This window comes from Paramisgurnus dabryanus, chromosome 2 (assembly GCF_030506205.2).
Source record: "Paramisgurnus dabryanus chromosome 2, PD_genome_1.1, whole genome shotgun sequence".
NCBI lineage: Eukaryota > Metazoa > Chordata > Actinopteri > Cypriniformes > Cobitidae > Paramisgurnus > Paramisgurnus dabryanus.
Window position 1 is genome coordinate 24941255 of NC_133338.1, and position 14728 is coordinate 24955982.

General features: G+C 38.2%; 1 protein-coding gene across 6 annotated transcripts in view; it reads right to left on the minus strand.

Moving 5' to 3' along the window:
• dysf (dysferlin, limb girdle muscular dystrophy 2B (autosomal recessive)) overlaps positions 1 to 14728 on the minus strand; it is a 115714-nt gene that overhangs the window by 78789 nt on the left and 22197 nt on the right. For 4 of the 6 annotated variants that reach the window (XM_073812309.1, XM_065248783.2, XM_073812307.1 and 1 more), the window contains exons 17-30: positions 14265 to 14297; positions 13827 to 13942; positions 13282 to 13395; positions 12999 to 13176; positions 11567 to 11691; positions 10684 to 10790; positions 9984 to 10179; positions 9428 to 9574; positions 9175 to 9306; positions 8424 to 8590; positions 8217 to 8331; positions 7869 to 7974; positions 7602 to 7744; positions 5334 to 5507 (exon numbers count right to left, since the gene is read on the minus strand). In XM_073812309.1, the coding sequence (XP_073668410.1) occupies positions 5334 to 5507; positions 7602 to 7744; positions 7869 to 7974; positions 8217 to 8331; positions 8424 to 8590; positions 9175 to 9306; positions 9428 to 9574; positions 9984 to 10179; positions 10684 to 10790; positions 11567 to 11691; positions 12999 to 13176; positions 13282 to 13395; positions 13827 to 13942; positions 14265 to 14297 (1853 nt within the window). The remainder of the gene's footprint in view (positions 1 to 5333; positions 5508 to 7601; positions 7745 to 7868; positions 7975 to 8216; positions 8332 to 8423; positions 8591 to 9174; positions 9307 to 9427; positions 9575 to 9983; positions 10180 to 10683; positions 10791 to 11566; positions 11692 to 12998; positions 13177 to 13281; positions 13396 to 13826; positions 13943 to 14264; positions 14298 to 14728) is intronic. The other 2 variants (XM_065248787.2, XM_065248785.1) reach the window with 1 other exon arrangement.

Consider the following 14728-nt stretch of genomic DNA (forward strand, 5'->3'; position numbering starts at 1 on the left):
ATGGGTGCATTACGTTCCTTCGACATAAATGTTAGACTCTAGATTTTGGCATCCGGACAGGACAAGGCATTCAAGTTGGATCAGATATCAAAATATTCTAACCAAAATGGTAAACAGAGAATGTGTTGATGATGACAGTTGTGGAAACGGCAACTGAATATAAACCACAAACCACTGGCATGAGGTGATTACATGTCACCACCCCAAGACACTGGCATATCATTTTGACACATACGAAATCCTGACCTTCTCTAAGAAAATTTCCTGATGATGTCTTTTCACCAAACTGAAACTGCTATGTCATTTGTGGCTCAATGTATTTACATAACCCAATACCCCCATACGGTCTGTGGAAATTAAGGCAAAGGAAAGCAAACATGCCCTTCAGAGTGCCCACTAAAGTAAGAACTGGATTTTAACTCGGTCAATTTTAATTTAGGTGTAACTAGATCTTGCATTTGCAATTGAATATCAAGAAGAAAGTAGGTACTGAATGTGATTAAGCCAAACTGTATTGCTCCTCTGCTATTTTTGGCATGTTACATCTGTAACTACATGCTCAAGAAACAATTACAAGCACACAACAAATACAAATTTGTTTCCGTTTGTGTTTCTAAGGAATGATATGCTTCAAAAGCACATGAATGCGAAAAACATGAAAGAAGTTTTTCAAATGCGATCCAGAAATCTAAAGTTTTGGGCTTAAAAAAGTGTAATGCAAATCAAGTTCATAACCACATTGCATTTCACATTCATATGTCAAAGACATAGCTTCATACAGCTGTCAGTCTGCATTTATATTCATTCTTTTGGCGGATGCTTTTATTCAAGTGAACATATACAGTACAGTAATTTTTTTCTGCCATGATTTCGGTAAATATATTGACAGATATTTTACCAGAGCCCGTTTCTTTTTCAGTTTTAGTAGAGGTAAAATAAACTTGCTCATTCACCAGCAGGATAAACATTAGTGATGATGATTTGGTTAATCAATATGCATATATTGGGTGTATGCACAAGGTCGTTATGTGCTTCTTTTTTATATGTGTAGAAAAAAAGGCGGCTATAATAATGTATAATATAATGTAAATAATAACAATATAGATCATGTATAATAATATATAATACAGAAAATATTATAATATAAAATATAATCATGTACATTTTATATATGGACATTATTATAAACATTATAATTATAGCCTAGTATTTGATTTAAAGGCTCTCTAAGCGAATCTGTGCGACGTCACTTGTTGTTGATATTTGAACTGTTTTCAAACAAACGGAGCATAGTTAACTCCTCCCCCTCCCTTCCGTGCTTTCATGAACACGACCAACCCCCACCCCAAATCCTTCTTGGCATTTATTGGCTGTAACACTTTGTTTTGTTTCGTGGTGCAGGTTTGGCCACTGTGTGTATATTGAAGTTTGTAGAGCCTGGGCTGTCTACAGAGATCGCGTTTTTTTTACAGTTTGCTCAGCGGTCAGGTAGCAAGCAGATAGTGAGGAGATGTGTGCTGTATGTAACAAAAAATGTTTTATGGTCTAAAACGCGTGAATTCGCTTAGATCACCTTTAAGCGTATGTAAGCAATAAGGTACGAGAGGCTGTGCTGTATCGTGAATAAGTAACGGCTGAATGGCGTTGTTAGGCACGACGCGTTACTTATCCACGATACAGCACTTGCCTCAAGTACCTTATTGCTTTTATAAAACAGTTACCACACAATATTAAAGTAAAAAAATATTAGTGCAACTTTCATGAAGTTAAATCAATTAAAAGCATTTCTTCCGCTAGAAAAAAAGTCCCTGACCATAAACAAAAATGTGTTCCAATCACTGATCTATATAAATGACTGGATTGCGCATGACGTCACACTTGTGAAGCCACCGCGCCGCCATGTTGGTATACCCAAACGTTCTATTAAATCAATGGACGTTATCAGATTTTAATGATAAAACATCACTTTACTCGTCTTCGTTTTTATATGTGAAGTTACCCTGTACATTATTACAACACAAACGTCCAAAGCATGTTAAATAGTTATTTACTGAAAGTTGTACATTTTGCGTTTTAATCAGTTATTATACATTAATCTTTATTACAGTATCAGATCAGCAGACAGACCGCAGCATATTTAGTATTAATGACAATAAACGTGCTCATTCTGAAATCTAAATAAATCATCATACTTATGTACCGTATGTGCATGCAATAATTTGCTAGTTTTTTAATTATGTTGTAAACTTACCAGTTACCTAAACTTATTTAGAGAAATAACGCTGACCGTCACAGTGTAGCTGAATGTCAAAAAAAACTTTATTTATACCCGTGTCATTAACAAATGCAACAGACACACTCACCTTAACGTTTTTTTATAAATCCATTATCCTGCCCGATTAAAACATAAACATTGCAAATAACACCAGAATTAACAAATAATTAACGTACACATATCCTAAAAATTAACCTTGTGTAACTGATACGCTGTAAAGGGGGTACATTTTGATCATGATTTTGAATGGAAGTGAATGACGCTCTCTGCCGGTTGGGTATATCAATATGGCGGCTCGAACTCTGCGCTGGCTTCACCTCACGCAGTTACGTCAAGCGTTCTATGAGCAATCCAGTCATTTATATAGATCAGTGGTTCCAATGTGTAATATGCATGAAAGCTCAAATAAAAACAACAAACCGATACGTGTGGTTGCTAAGGGTGTTGCTAAGGGCGCAGTGATAAACAGAACCGTTGGGTGAAGTGGTTATAGCCGTGTTTTATCGTGAATAAAGCACACCTATTGACCAATCAGAATCAAGGATTGGAACTAACCGTTTTATAAACGTGATTATTGCGTATGAGTGGTTTTAGGTTTTCTTGAAATTATGCATATATTTAGAGACATTTTGATACGAAAGTTTTTGTTGAATCATGATTTGTTTGTGAAAACATCGATACACACATCTCACACACAAATTCGTGCGAATGCATGCTTAATAAATGAGACCCAATGTTTTGCCCAACTACTGTTATTCTGCGTTCACACCAGTCGTGGTAGAGGCGTCAAGCGCGAGTGATTTCAATGTTAAGTCAATGTAAGGTCTTGCGGCACAAATGCCGCGCTTGGCGCGCACAGTAGTCACGATTCCGCATCATTTGCACGTCTAGTTCGCACGAATGACGCAAATCGAGCGCTGCCACAGGAAACACGTGAGTAGAACTTTGCCAGAAAAATTGAGTGAATTGAGCATTGCTGCGGGAAACGCGCAAGTTAAAAAATCTGCAGGAAGCGAGAATTAAGTGAGTGAACTCAAATGTTCAAGCATCCAACTACGCGCAAATAGCGTGTTTTTGCCGCCTCTACCGCGGCTAGTGTAAACGCCGCCTAATAATTTAACGTGTGGCTTTCACGCATGAATGAAGCGAGTACACTCAAAAAGTACACTCAGGCGTCCAACTACCCGCATTAGACGCGAATTAGACGCCTCAAGCGCGGCTGGTGTGAACCCACAGTTAGACTAAGGTATAATCATCTACATCCGCATACATTTTTGGAAGTGTGTGTGAACACACACACCACTTAAGGGCTCGTTACAGTCGTGCGTAGGTCCTACGGCGTAGCCGCGACGGCGTAGGTTCTGCGTCGGTTTTCATTTATACTTTTGCGTCCGCGTCGACGTGCAAACACATGCCCAGACCGCTGGTAGGCAGTAACCATGCGTGTAACCACAGTAGCAGTGCGAACGTCAAAGAAGAAGAAGCTTAGCTAAGTTAACCCACAAACGAAGAAGAAACACCAACTTGTTGTGTATAATTTGAGAAGACCAGCAATGATGGAAGTAAATAAACAGCGACTTTTGATGCAGTTTGAGTTAAATCACTCCTCAACTTGGCTCATCTTTGTTTTCACCGTCACAAATGGAAATACCTATGACGCAGTTTTTTTTACCTGACGGGAGGGGTTCTGGTGGACCAATCACAGCGCTTGCGGTTCGCGTAGATCTGACGCGCTGTTACAATTTTTGTGAGGTGCGCGTCAGGCTACGCAGAGCTACGCACAGGCTACGGATAGCCTAAGTAACTAACTATAACTATAGCTACGGGGTAGAACCTATGCACGACCATAAATCGGGCTTAACACTATGTATACTAGTTGATGTAGAATAGTGCATAAGTATGCAATTTGGGACGCATCTTTGTTCTTGTAATGCAATTTGCCAATCAGACTTCTCATGCACTTTCCTGCGAGTCTGGATTTATAAGTCACAAATTTATTGCTCAAAACGACATGTATGCAAAAATGGGCACTCAAGTGCTGCCAAAAGCTGGTCGATTTTAAACTGCATACTCTAGGAGGCTCTGCATCAGCTGAACAAATGGGCCTTTAAGATTACATTTACATGTGCATTTGGCAAACACTTTCATTAAAAGTGACTTACAATACATTCAATGTATACATTTTTCATCAGCATGTGTGTTTCCTGCCAATCAAACCCACAACCTTTTGCACTGCAACGCTGGTCTACCAATTGAAATACATAATAGACAGATTTCTCGAGAAAGGCCTACTAGATATACTAGATTAAATCTGAAAATGGATATTAGAGATGAAATGGTTGCCTCTGTATAGTGTAGTTTTTACTGTACACTGTCAAAAATAAAGTTGCAAAAGCTGTCACTGGGGCAAAACCCTTTAAAAACGGTACCAATATGTACCTTTGAAGTACTAATATCCACTCTTTGGGTACAAAGGTGTACCTTTTTGAAACTGTACTGTCCCAGTGACAACGTTTGTACCTTTATTTCTGAGAAGGTAGGTGCCCTGATGTGGCAGAGTAAAGGGAATCCCCCACTTCAGCCTTGTAAGGCGCTGGGACCTTTCAGCTGCAGACTCCCGTCAACCCTCAAATCAAACGCCAATTGGGCTCACATGACAGCTCATGCCAGGAATAGATCTGTAACAGCAGACCCAGCGGACCAGACCAAGAGTAAAACATAAACATACTATCTGGACCTTCTACATGTACCCTGTTTCATGTTCACTGCTCGATCTCTTTTTCCCCATAAATGATATCCCACGATGCCCTTACTTTACCAGGCTAACTTCACTTTGCTTGCCCAGTCACTTTCAGCACCTCCATTTCATCCAAGCTCAAAGCCTTCCACACCCATTCTCGTCTCTCCAATGTCACAATTGCGTCTCACCCTCATTTCATTCACTCTGACCACTTTTGTTTTCTAACATTACTTTTTTTCAGCATTCTCCTTCTGAGTCTCACTCAGTCTCACTTTTAATTTCCAGCACAACATCTTTCGAAAAGTCAACCTTTATTACCAGTGAACACTCCAAGTCAAAGATGGCGGCTGGCCCCGTGTTTTCCAATGGCTCCATTCGACATCTCCAGCGCCGGCGACGGAAGGAGTCCGTTTTTTTCTGCTTGAGATGAAACTTCCAGCCAAAGAGAGAGGTGTATTCCCAGCCCTCACGCTCAGACTCGTCTGGACGCTGCTGTTGGTGGACAAGCATGCACACAGACAGAAAAAATGGTTACACTAATTAATGTACATGTTCTTTATGTGTTACAGACACAAAATTACCAACATATGACATGAGGATCTTTACATTAGTGAGAAAGAGATTAGTGAAGAATTAAGGTGATTCAATAGAATGAGAAACTGATCCCAGGTGAAAAAGAAGTACACTTCCATATGTACTTAAAATGCTCTATTTTTGTGCTCTAATTTTGTCTTTAATATACTAAAAAAATTTCTTCAGTACTCCTTAAGATATTCTTAAAAACATTAAAATGTACTTATTTGTGCTATTTTGAGACACTGTGAATATAAACTAAAATGTCCTTTTAACATATTGTCTCTTTGGTTACCACTTGTAGTACACTTGAATCCATCTTTCATACAAAGATGGGTTCAAATTGACAACAAGTGGTTCCTAAATAAAAAAAATATTTTTTAGTTTATATTCATGGTGTCTCAAAATAGCACAGATAAGTATACGTAGAGGTTCTTAAGATTATCTTAAAAAGTACTAAAGAATATTTTTTTAGTATATTTAGTACAAAATTGGTGTGCGAAAATAGAGCACTTTAAGTAAATTATGGAAGTTGTACTACTTTTAAACCTGGGATGGGAGAGTTTTTAGGATATTATTGAATCTGTGTTTAAAGATTGCCACCATGAGGAAAATTCAAGTCATTACACTTACAGTGCCCCATAAAGTATTTAGAAAGCCACAATTGCAAATATATGACTACTCTTGCAATGTATCAGCTAGTGTGGGTTTGGTTTTCAATGAAAAATAGTACAAAAACACTAAATTTTTTACACAAATGTTAGTTATAGTTAGGTATAACTCAGTGGTGGCTCGTGACTCCTCATCCGAGGGGCACAAATTAAAAAAAGTTTTCGGGGTGTGGTGTGTTGCTGGTGTTTTCAAAATATGTGTTTGGTGCGCCATGTGAACCTACAGTATGTGCATCACATGTGCAAAACCGTTTAGGATAAAAGAGACGCTCACATTCACAAAATACACGCAAGACACTCCCTTAACAGTAAACTCTGATTACGCATGAGATTATATGAGTATCTTGCAAATGCGAGCGTATATTTTATCATAAACCCTTTAGACGCGTCTGCAGCAGGCACTTATTTTGACAAAACATGTGATGCAGATAGGTTCACTCGACACATATTTTAAAATTACGAACCACACACATGACGGACTACATACATGTTGTGACGAACTTCGCATCAAGCACCCTCGATAAAAAAAGGGCACCAACCATCACTAAATTTAAATGTGCCTTAGTAGTCTACACATTTTTTTGGCAACTTTTTAATATAAAAAATAAAGTAAATAATGCTGTGTAATGTCCATGTAAACTAGTATTTGATCAACACTTTTTCATTCACACACAAGCACATTTTTCTCTCTCTCACTCATTCTCTTATTTACCCGCGAGGCTTATTCATTGTGCATTTATCTGTAAATCATCCATTTGTCTGTACACTCAGATTAAACTGAATGAGCAATGCATTGTGCTTGTGCATCAAATAGCAAATTTGTTGATGCTCTTCAATGAAACAGTGATTACCTTACTAACTTGTTCCTTATACCCAGAATGTTTTTTGCTCAAGCAGATCGAATGCTTTTATCTTTCTCTCTGTCACACAGAAACATACACATACCCACACGCACACCATCACACAGATGATGAACATTAAGCACGTTTGCGGCGGGACTCTAAAGTTTGACCCAGGTTGTCTTGCCAAATGGATTTGAGGTGTGGGATTGATTTTTTAGATTATTCTCAGATAGCATGATTAATTAGGTGTCATCTCAACCTCCATCTGCCTCTAACCAGATGCGTTCAGGGACCGGGGAAGACCTACTGAGAGTACACAGAGCTCTTTATATCACGCCATCCTGAGCTTTACCAGAATCCCCCAGAATTCAAAGGGAACTGAATGAAGCTCAGGCCAAGAGCTTTCATTTTTCATAACTTGACCTCAATATAAAAATGTTATTAGTTGGACTAAAAACAAGCCGTGAGTGCTAACATCTTGTTAATGACTGGTAAAGTACTTTTCGAAGTGCCTCCATCTTCTGCATATCTCTACGGCGAAGTCGGACCCAGCGTCGTCGGCGGTTTGTGTGGTACATCTTCTCGGATGGAACCCAAGACTTTGGCCGGCGGTCGGGGGGAAGGGTTATTCCATATTCCCAACCTATAGGTGAGACAGATGCAAGTGAAGATTTTCTGAAGCAGATTTATGGTAGTGACATTTGCATTTGGATATACTAAATAATGAAGAGCAGAAGTTATTGGCTTATGTGTTAAAGTTTCCATACCTTGATCATCCACCGCACGCTTCAGATCCTCGCTCCACTCAATATCCTCCCAAACCCAACCTGAAGGACATTCAACCTCATCTTTGGGCACTGCTTTTTCTCCATTCTGCCCCACGGTGGACACACAAAAAACCAAAGGGTCAGTCCCTGTCAGTTGGCTTTACTGTAATGTAGAACATATCTCCTCTACATCTGTGGCGTATTAGTCAAGTAAAGTAAAGTGCTTTAAAAAATAAACTTCGACTTCGATTATCAACGAAATACTGTACATTATTACGAAATTACTCTCCACAATGTACAAGAAATAATACAAACATTAATTTTGTTTTAACGTAAGAACATACTGACCACATCTGTGTATCCCTCTGGCATGCCAATCCATTGTCCACCTGGCAACCGCATCTGATTTTCAAACACTTCCTCCAAAAAGATCGTATGACCTGCATCAGCGTCATACAGCATTCTAAGATGCAAAAGTCATGATGTTTAATGTTAAAGGGCGTTTAATGACACAAAATATGTATCAGTATTATATTACTGTAATATAGAACTCACGTTTTCTCTGGACTGATGTACCAGTCTCCTGCCCAGCTCCATCCTGGAGAAGGTTTAAAGCTCTCCTTTGGCAGTCTAACTCTGCCCGTCACGTCACTGAACTTTGGGTAAGTCAGACCGGTCGTACCCCAGTTCCCCACCAGGGCCAATTTTGTCTGGTTCTCATACTATAGATACAATAGATATTTTGATAAGAAGCCAATACAGAAATGTTTCTACATTGGGATCATAGATATGTACACTAGATGTCGCCTTGGCTACGGTAGGTCATTGGTTCCACAGGAATGTGGTTTTCTTTTGGTTCGTTTCAACAGTCAGACATTTATTTAGCATTGAGTCCAGAAAAAAATAAAAGTTTTGATATTATGAAAATCTACTTTTTCTAACTGTAATGCATAGTGCTAGTAGGCCTAACATCAATAGGCAGCACAAAAGTCTGCCATCGTCCATGAATTCGAAGTACAAGCGGAGATAGCAGCTTTTCCTAGCTACTTCCTATGACAATGGCGGCAGTTTTGACAAATGCTTAGAACCTCAAGGCAACATCTAGTTTATATATCTATGCATTGGGATAAGCAGAAATGAATCACGGATTTCACAAAGTCTCCTGTTTTATTTATTAATTTTTTTGCAAACATAATGAAACATTTCTCCAATACTTTATAATTAATAAATGATAATTACTTTGTTATAACTCAAATTAAACAGTACTGTAGGTTAACAGTTGTTTGCGGTATAACTGTCCACCTACCGTTTCCGCAAACACAGATAGTTTGCCCTCTGCAAACTCTTTGAAGGACTTGACATCAGCGTTGAGTCCAAACCAAACTTTCACCCGGATCTGGGCTGGAATCTTACTGTCTCCTCCCTCATCCTGTGGAGGCTGAACGCACATGACAAATAGATTCAGAGAGACTATTTATCAATACCTCAATTGATCCTGTTCCATTTGGCATTTGCATGGTATCATTAGCGTCTGCTTTGCCTCAGAATAGGATGTTTACCTTTAGGAAAACTGTCTGAAGTTGGCCACAGTGTTTACCACGGTAACCCTGGGAAAAGAGAACCTGGTGGGCAGGGATTCTGTGGTAAGCCACTCGTTTGTCTCCCTGTAGCATCCAGATTATTATATCTGGCAGACTGTTCTGGGGCTAAAAGAAAGAAAGAAAGACAGTAAGACAGAAAGATAGATAGAAAAAGTACACTCAAAATTATTCTAAATGAAATATATTTCTATAGAAACACTGCTAAGAAGACTTAAACTTATGTCAACTCAAGGACCACATTGCAAAACATTGAAATACTGCAATAAAGATGCTAAAAAAAGGTTCTTCACAGCAAAGCCATCGAAGAACAATTACCCTTTTTAATCATTATTTTTGTAGTCTGTATAACCTTTCTCCACCAATCAAAAAAAAGTTGGATTTAATTTACAGTTTTCAGGAAATACTAAGGTCAAACTTATCACATACACTTTTGTGCAGCAGAAAGGTTTTTTGAACCATACAGCCTAACAAATGAGCATTTTAAAATGTATATTTTTTACTGCGTCCACTTCACCTCCTCAGCAAGGTTGCGCAGCCTCAGGCTCCAGTCCTCAGCCTGCTCCAGAACTGCACTCAGCTCAGTCTCTGGACCATGTTTTAGCGTCAGTGCGCCCTGCACTATCTGCTGCATGTTGATCTTTCGCAGCTTCCTCAGAGCTTTATCCAGCGGAGTCACACATGACCAGTTGTCCAGCTCAGGGAGTTCCTCGCTGCATTCACACAGAAGAAAACATTAGTTTATCATAGTGTATTTGCAGCCCAGTCTCATGAAATTTTCTGATATAGTCACGTTACTTTTTGATACTTTTTTTCATGATATTGTCACGAATTTCCGTGTTTTTTCGTGATCGTATCACAAATTTCTGTTTTGTCTTATTTTCTTACCATTGTCTCTTCAGTTAAGGGTTAGATTTACATAAAATGACATCCCCACCCAAACCCAACTCTAACCCTAACGCCAGGCAACAATGGTTTAAAAATAAGAAAATATAGAAAAATAAATCAGAATTTTTTATAAACCAATACTTAAAGTGACATTCTAACGCAAACACCAAATCTAAACCGAAGCGAAAATAGGAATAAGCAGTTGAGTAACCAATTTGTGACAATATCATGAAAAAAGAATCAAAAAGTTGTGTGACTAAATCACGAAAATTTCATGAGACTGGCTAGGTATTTGCTAAACCTTCATAAACAACTGAGCCTATCAGAACCTGCAGTCTGCTATGACATCATCAAGCAACTGGACAACTCTCTGCTCCACTTCCTGTTCGTCGCTTTTTCCTTTCAGCTGTAGCTGGACCTGCTCCAGGTTTGACTCCTATTTCACACAGCAGAATATTGCTGAGTCTTAATATATTCATGAGTTTTAATAGCAGTGTTTTATTCAAATAGAGAATAAACAACCCAATATCACAAAATTACCTATAGGCACGTATGGACCAGCGTGATAGTCACGTTTTGCCGTGTTTGAGCGTGAGCATGTCACGCTTTTCTGTTTGTGTCACTGTCACGTATTGGTTACTCAACTTATTTCTTACCATTGTTGCTTTGGTTTAGGGTTAGATTTACATAAAATGACATCCCTACCCAACCCCAACTCTAACCCCAACGTCAGGCGACAATTGGTTAAAGTTAAGAAAATATAAAAGAATAAGTCTTGTATCTTTTTTTATAAACCAATACTTAAAGTGACATACTAACGCAAGCACCAAATCTAACCCTAAACCGAAGCGACAATGGTTTTTAAATAGGAAAAAAAAGTTGAGTAACCAATACGTGACAGTGACACAAACAGAAAAGCTTGACATGCTCACGCTCAAACGCGACAAAACGTGACATTGTCACGCTGGTCCATACGTGCCTATAGGTACATCATTTCGTGATATAGGGTTGGAATAAAACATAGTAGCAGTTTAAGGTTCTACTGGTTAGCCTCATTTTAATGCATTGAACTAAAATGAACTAACAATAAACAATACTTAAGTTTAAATTTGTTAAAAGTTAAAGTACATTACAACCATGTTAGCTAATGGTAGTGTTAATAATGAATGTGACCCTACAGTACTGTAAAGTGTAACCATTAACATTGCTTACCAATCGATCAACTATATTGAGCAGCATGTTTAAGGCCTCTATTCGGGGACTAATATCCTCCCACTCTGAAGACAGGACCACCACAGGTTTCACATTTCCCCATGGCAGGTAGTAATAATGGCACCCTGTATAAACCAGTGCAAGTGATGTTAGAATTACTGTATAAATGCCTTACTGTGATTAACAGTTAATGAGATCTTTTGAAATCACCATTCATCATTAATTGTTTTGTCATTCACATAATAATTACCTGGGATTCATGCTTTTTGATATAACATTCATGAAAGGTGATATGGCATTACATGTATTTTGGTCATTTCTGCTTCCAAGTTTTTCAAAAAGATATCATCTCTTAAATTAATAGTTTACCAATTAATGTAAATTCAAATATGGTGGTACGGTGATAATGTTCAATCTCAATAGTTTTTGCATGTGTTGCCACAAAACCAGTGAGATTCAGTTATATTGACGTCCTGTCAGATTTTAGTTTGTCACAATGAACTATATGTTATATGGATATGTGACGTATCAATTGCTAAATAGGATAAAATAGTAATGGTGTTTCTCAAAATAAATTGCTTCACTTCAGAAGACATTTATTAACCCACTGGAGTCATTTGGATTCCTTCATTGACAAAGGCATGTGCTTTTCGGAGATTTGAGATTTTGAGTCCCATATAGGAAGATAACACAATGGCATTATATTAACCTTTTTTGTTTGTGTTTAGCTAAAGAATGGAAGTCATATATATCTGAGAGAGCATGTTTTCCCATGTTTTCCCTATTTAAGTAGTTACACAAGTAAGTATGCTGGAAAAAAACAAAACGTGGCGATTTAGCCTGCAGCATTTCGACTTTGAGTGCAGTAATATTGACAGAAGTTTGAGCGAGAAGGGGAGTAGTCAGGAGTGATGATGTTACTGCGCGCCATGGTCGAAGTGCTGCCAACTAAGTGCTCTTCCACCATACAATATAGTTATATTTTTTATCCGCTTAAAAATCGGCACGTTTTATTTTGTGCCACCATACTTAGTTGTGTAACTTCTCATTAAACAGTCTTTAAATAGTGAAAACATGCAAGTGTTTGGATCCTAAGGAATGAATGGGGCTAAGCTAAATGCTAACACATCCACGATGCGCTGTACAAAGATTAAGTGCACACATTGAATAATGATAAGTATGGATTAATTTGTCTAAGTTGAGGTAAGAACATAGTAAAATATTGAAAATGGTGGTGTTTTCCTTTAATAATTCTACTTCCATTTATTGAAAAAACTGAGACATTTACTGACTTTTATTTTCCTGTTAAAGGAGCAAGGGGCTATCACAAAGACTAGGATAATATCTCAAGGGTTTTTTTTTTTACTGATCTTTGAAAACGCCATGATTTGCCACAGGTAAACAATATCATATATCATAGGTGGTCTCTCACCATCAAACACCGCCCTGCTGAACTGAGTGGTGGAAGCCAGAGGCAAACAGGTGTTGTCAAACTTGTTGCCATAGTTGCCAATACTGACTTCAAACTGTATGGCATCATCCACATCCTGGAGAAGAGTGGCTGAGTAGAATGCAGCAAACAGAGAGTACTTCCTCTTCCGCATGAATTTCTATGGAAAAACACGCACAGAGCCTCTTCACTTTGAATAAACAGCTCGCATAAGTACAGGACTAATGCTGAACAAATTGTCCCCAAAGACAGATTGATCTCTTACTTCCACTACCAGGAGGTCATCAGAGTTTATGTCTCCAACCTTTTGGTCCACCTGTTCGGAGAGCTTTGTGATGAGTTCTAACAGCACACGCCCTCGATAAGCCACGCCCTCTCCCTACATCACGAAAAAACACAAGATGAATGCTTCTCCAAAATATTAAGAACTTTTAGGGGCGGTTTCCTGGACAGGGCTTACCCTATTAAAATGCATGTTTTAAAAACATCTTGCACTGACATTTCTTAACATACAGTATATCAATGGCAATGCTTTGTCTCAAGATGAACACCAGTATTGTTATTTATAAGGTTTGTTTGTAAAAACTATTAAAGGTCATATTATAACTAAGGCCTAATCCTGGATTAATCTAAACCCTGTCCGGGAAACTGCCCCTTAGGTGTTTGCTTTCAATTTTAAGACAATGCAACAAGGTTCCAGTTTATAGAAACATCAATTGCAAGAGTCAACTGCAGAAAAATCGAATGCTGTGTTTTAATATGAACTGTCAACTGTAATGTTATTATTTGTTTTTATATAAAACATCCCACCTTTCCAAGGTTCAGTGTCTCATTTGGGTCTGAGAATGCTGTGAACTCTCTGGGGCTTCCATACAGGTTGACATAACAGGGGCCAAATGTTGGCAAGAAGCCTATATTGTCATCCACTTATAGTGATAGAAAAAAGAAAAGACAAAGAATTAGACAGACTGTAATCCAGCAGCCATTTCTAACATTATGATAAAAAAATTGCCAAATACAGTAATCATGGTACTTTTTTGCTTGTTGACTTGTTGAGCAATTCGTTCTTATGGTAAATACCTTAACCAACAACCAGCCGAATGAAAGCTATACAGCTACTTACAATCTAAGCCTTTTTGCATCTACATGCACTACAGACAAATACAATAAAGCCCAACTCTGAAACATAATACGATCAGATGTATAGGAAGGAAACAGACAGATTTGAGATCAGAGAGACACACATACTGGTGCTGGAGATGGTCCTGGAAGAAAACTCATCTGAGTGCACAGAGAAATATACAATGTTTTGAGATACAGTAGTAAAAGGTTGAAAGACAAGAAGACTGATGTGAGTAGTGTCTCGTGCATGCTTTTATTGACAGCCTTTTCTGTCCCAAATGTAGAGTTAGTTCAGACACCAAACCTACTCCATGCAGCCCAAAAATTCCCGACAAACAAATCCATCAGCTACACTTAAAATCTACTAAAACTTTCTCTAACAATGCTTTCAAGCTCTTATATTGTCATAAAATCCAAAATAAAATCTTGATGTTAAACTCTTTGTAACTACTTCAAACAAGCCAACATCACATTTCCACCACACAGTATCATTTTGTAGTTTCAATGCATAGCAAATGTATTAATGACCTAATGCAATAGTAACACTAAGTGCTAGAAACAAAGCCATGGCACCAAATCACTAGGCCAAT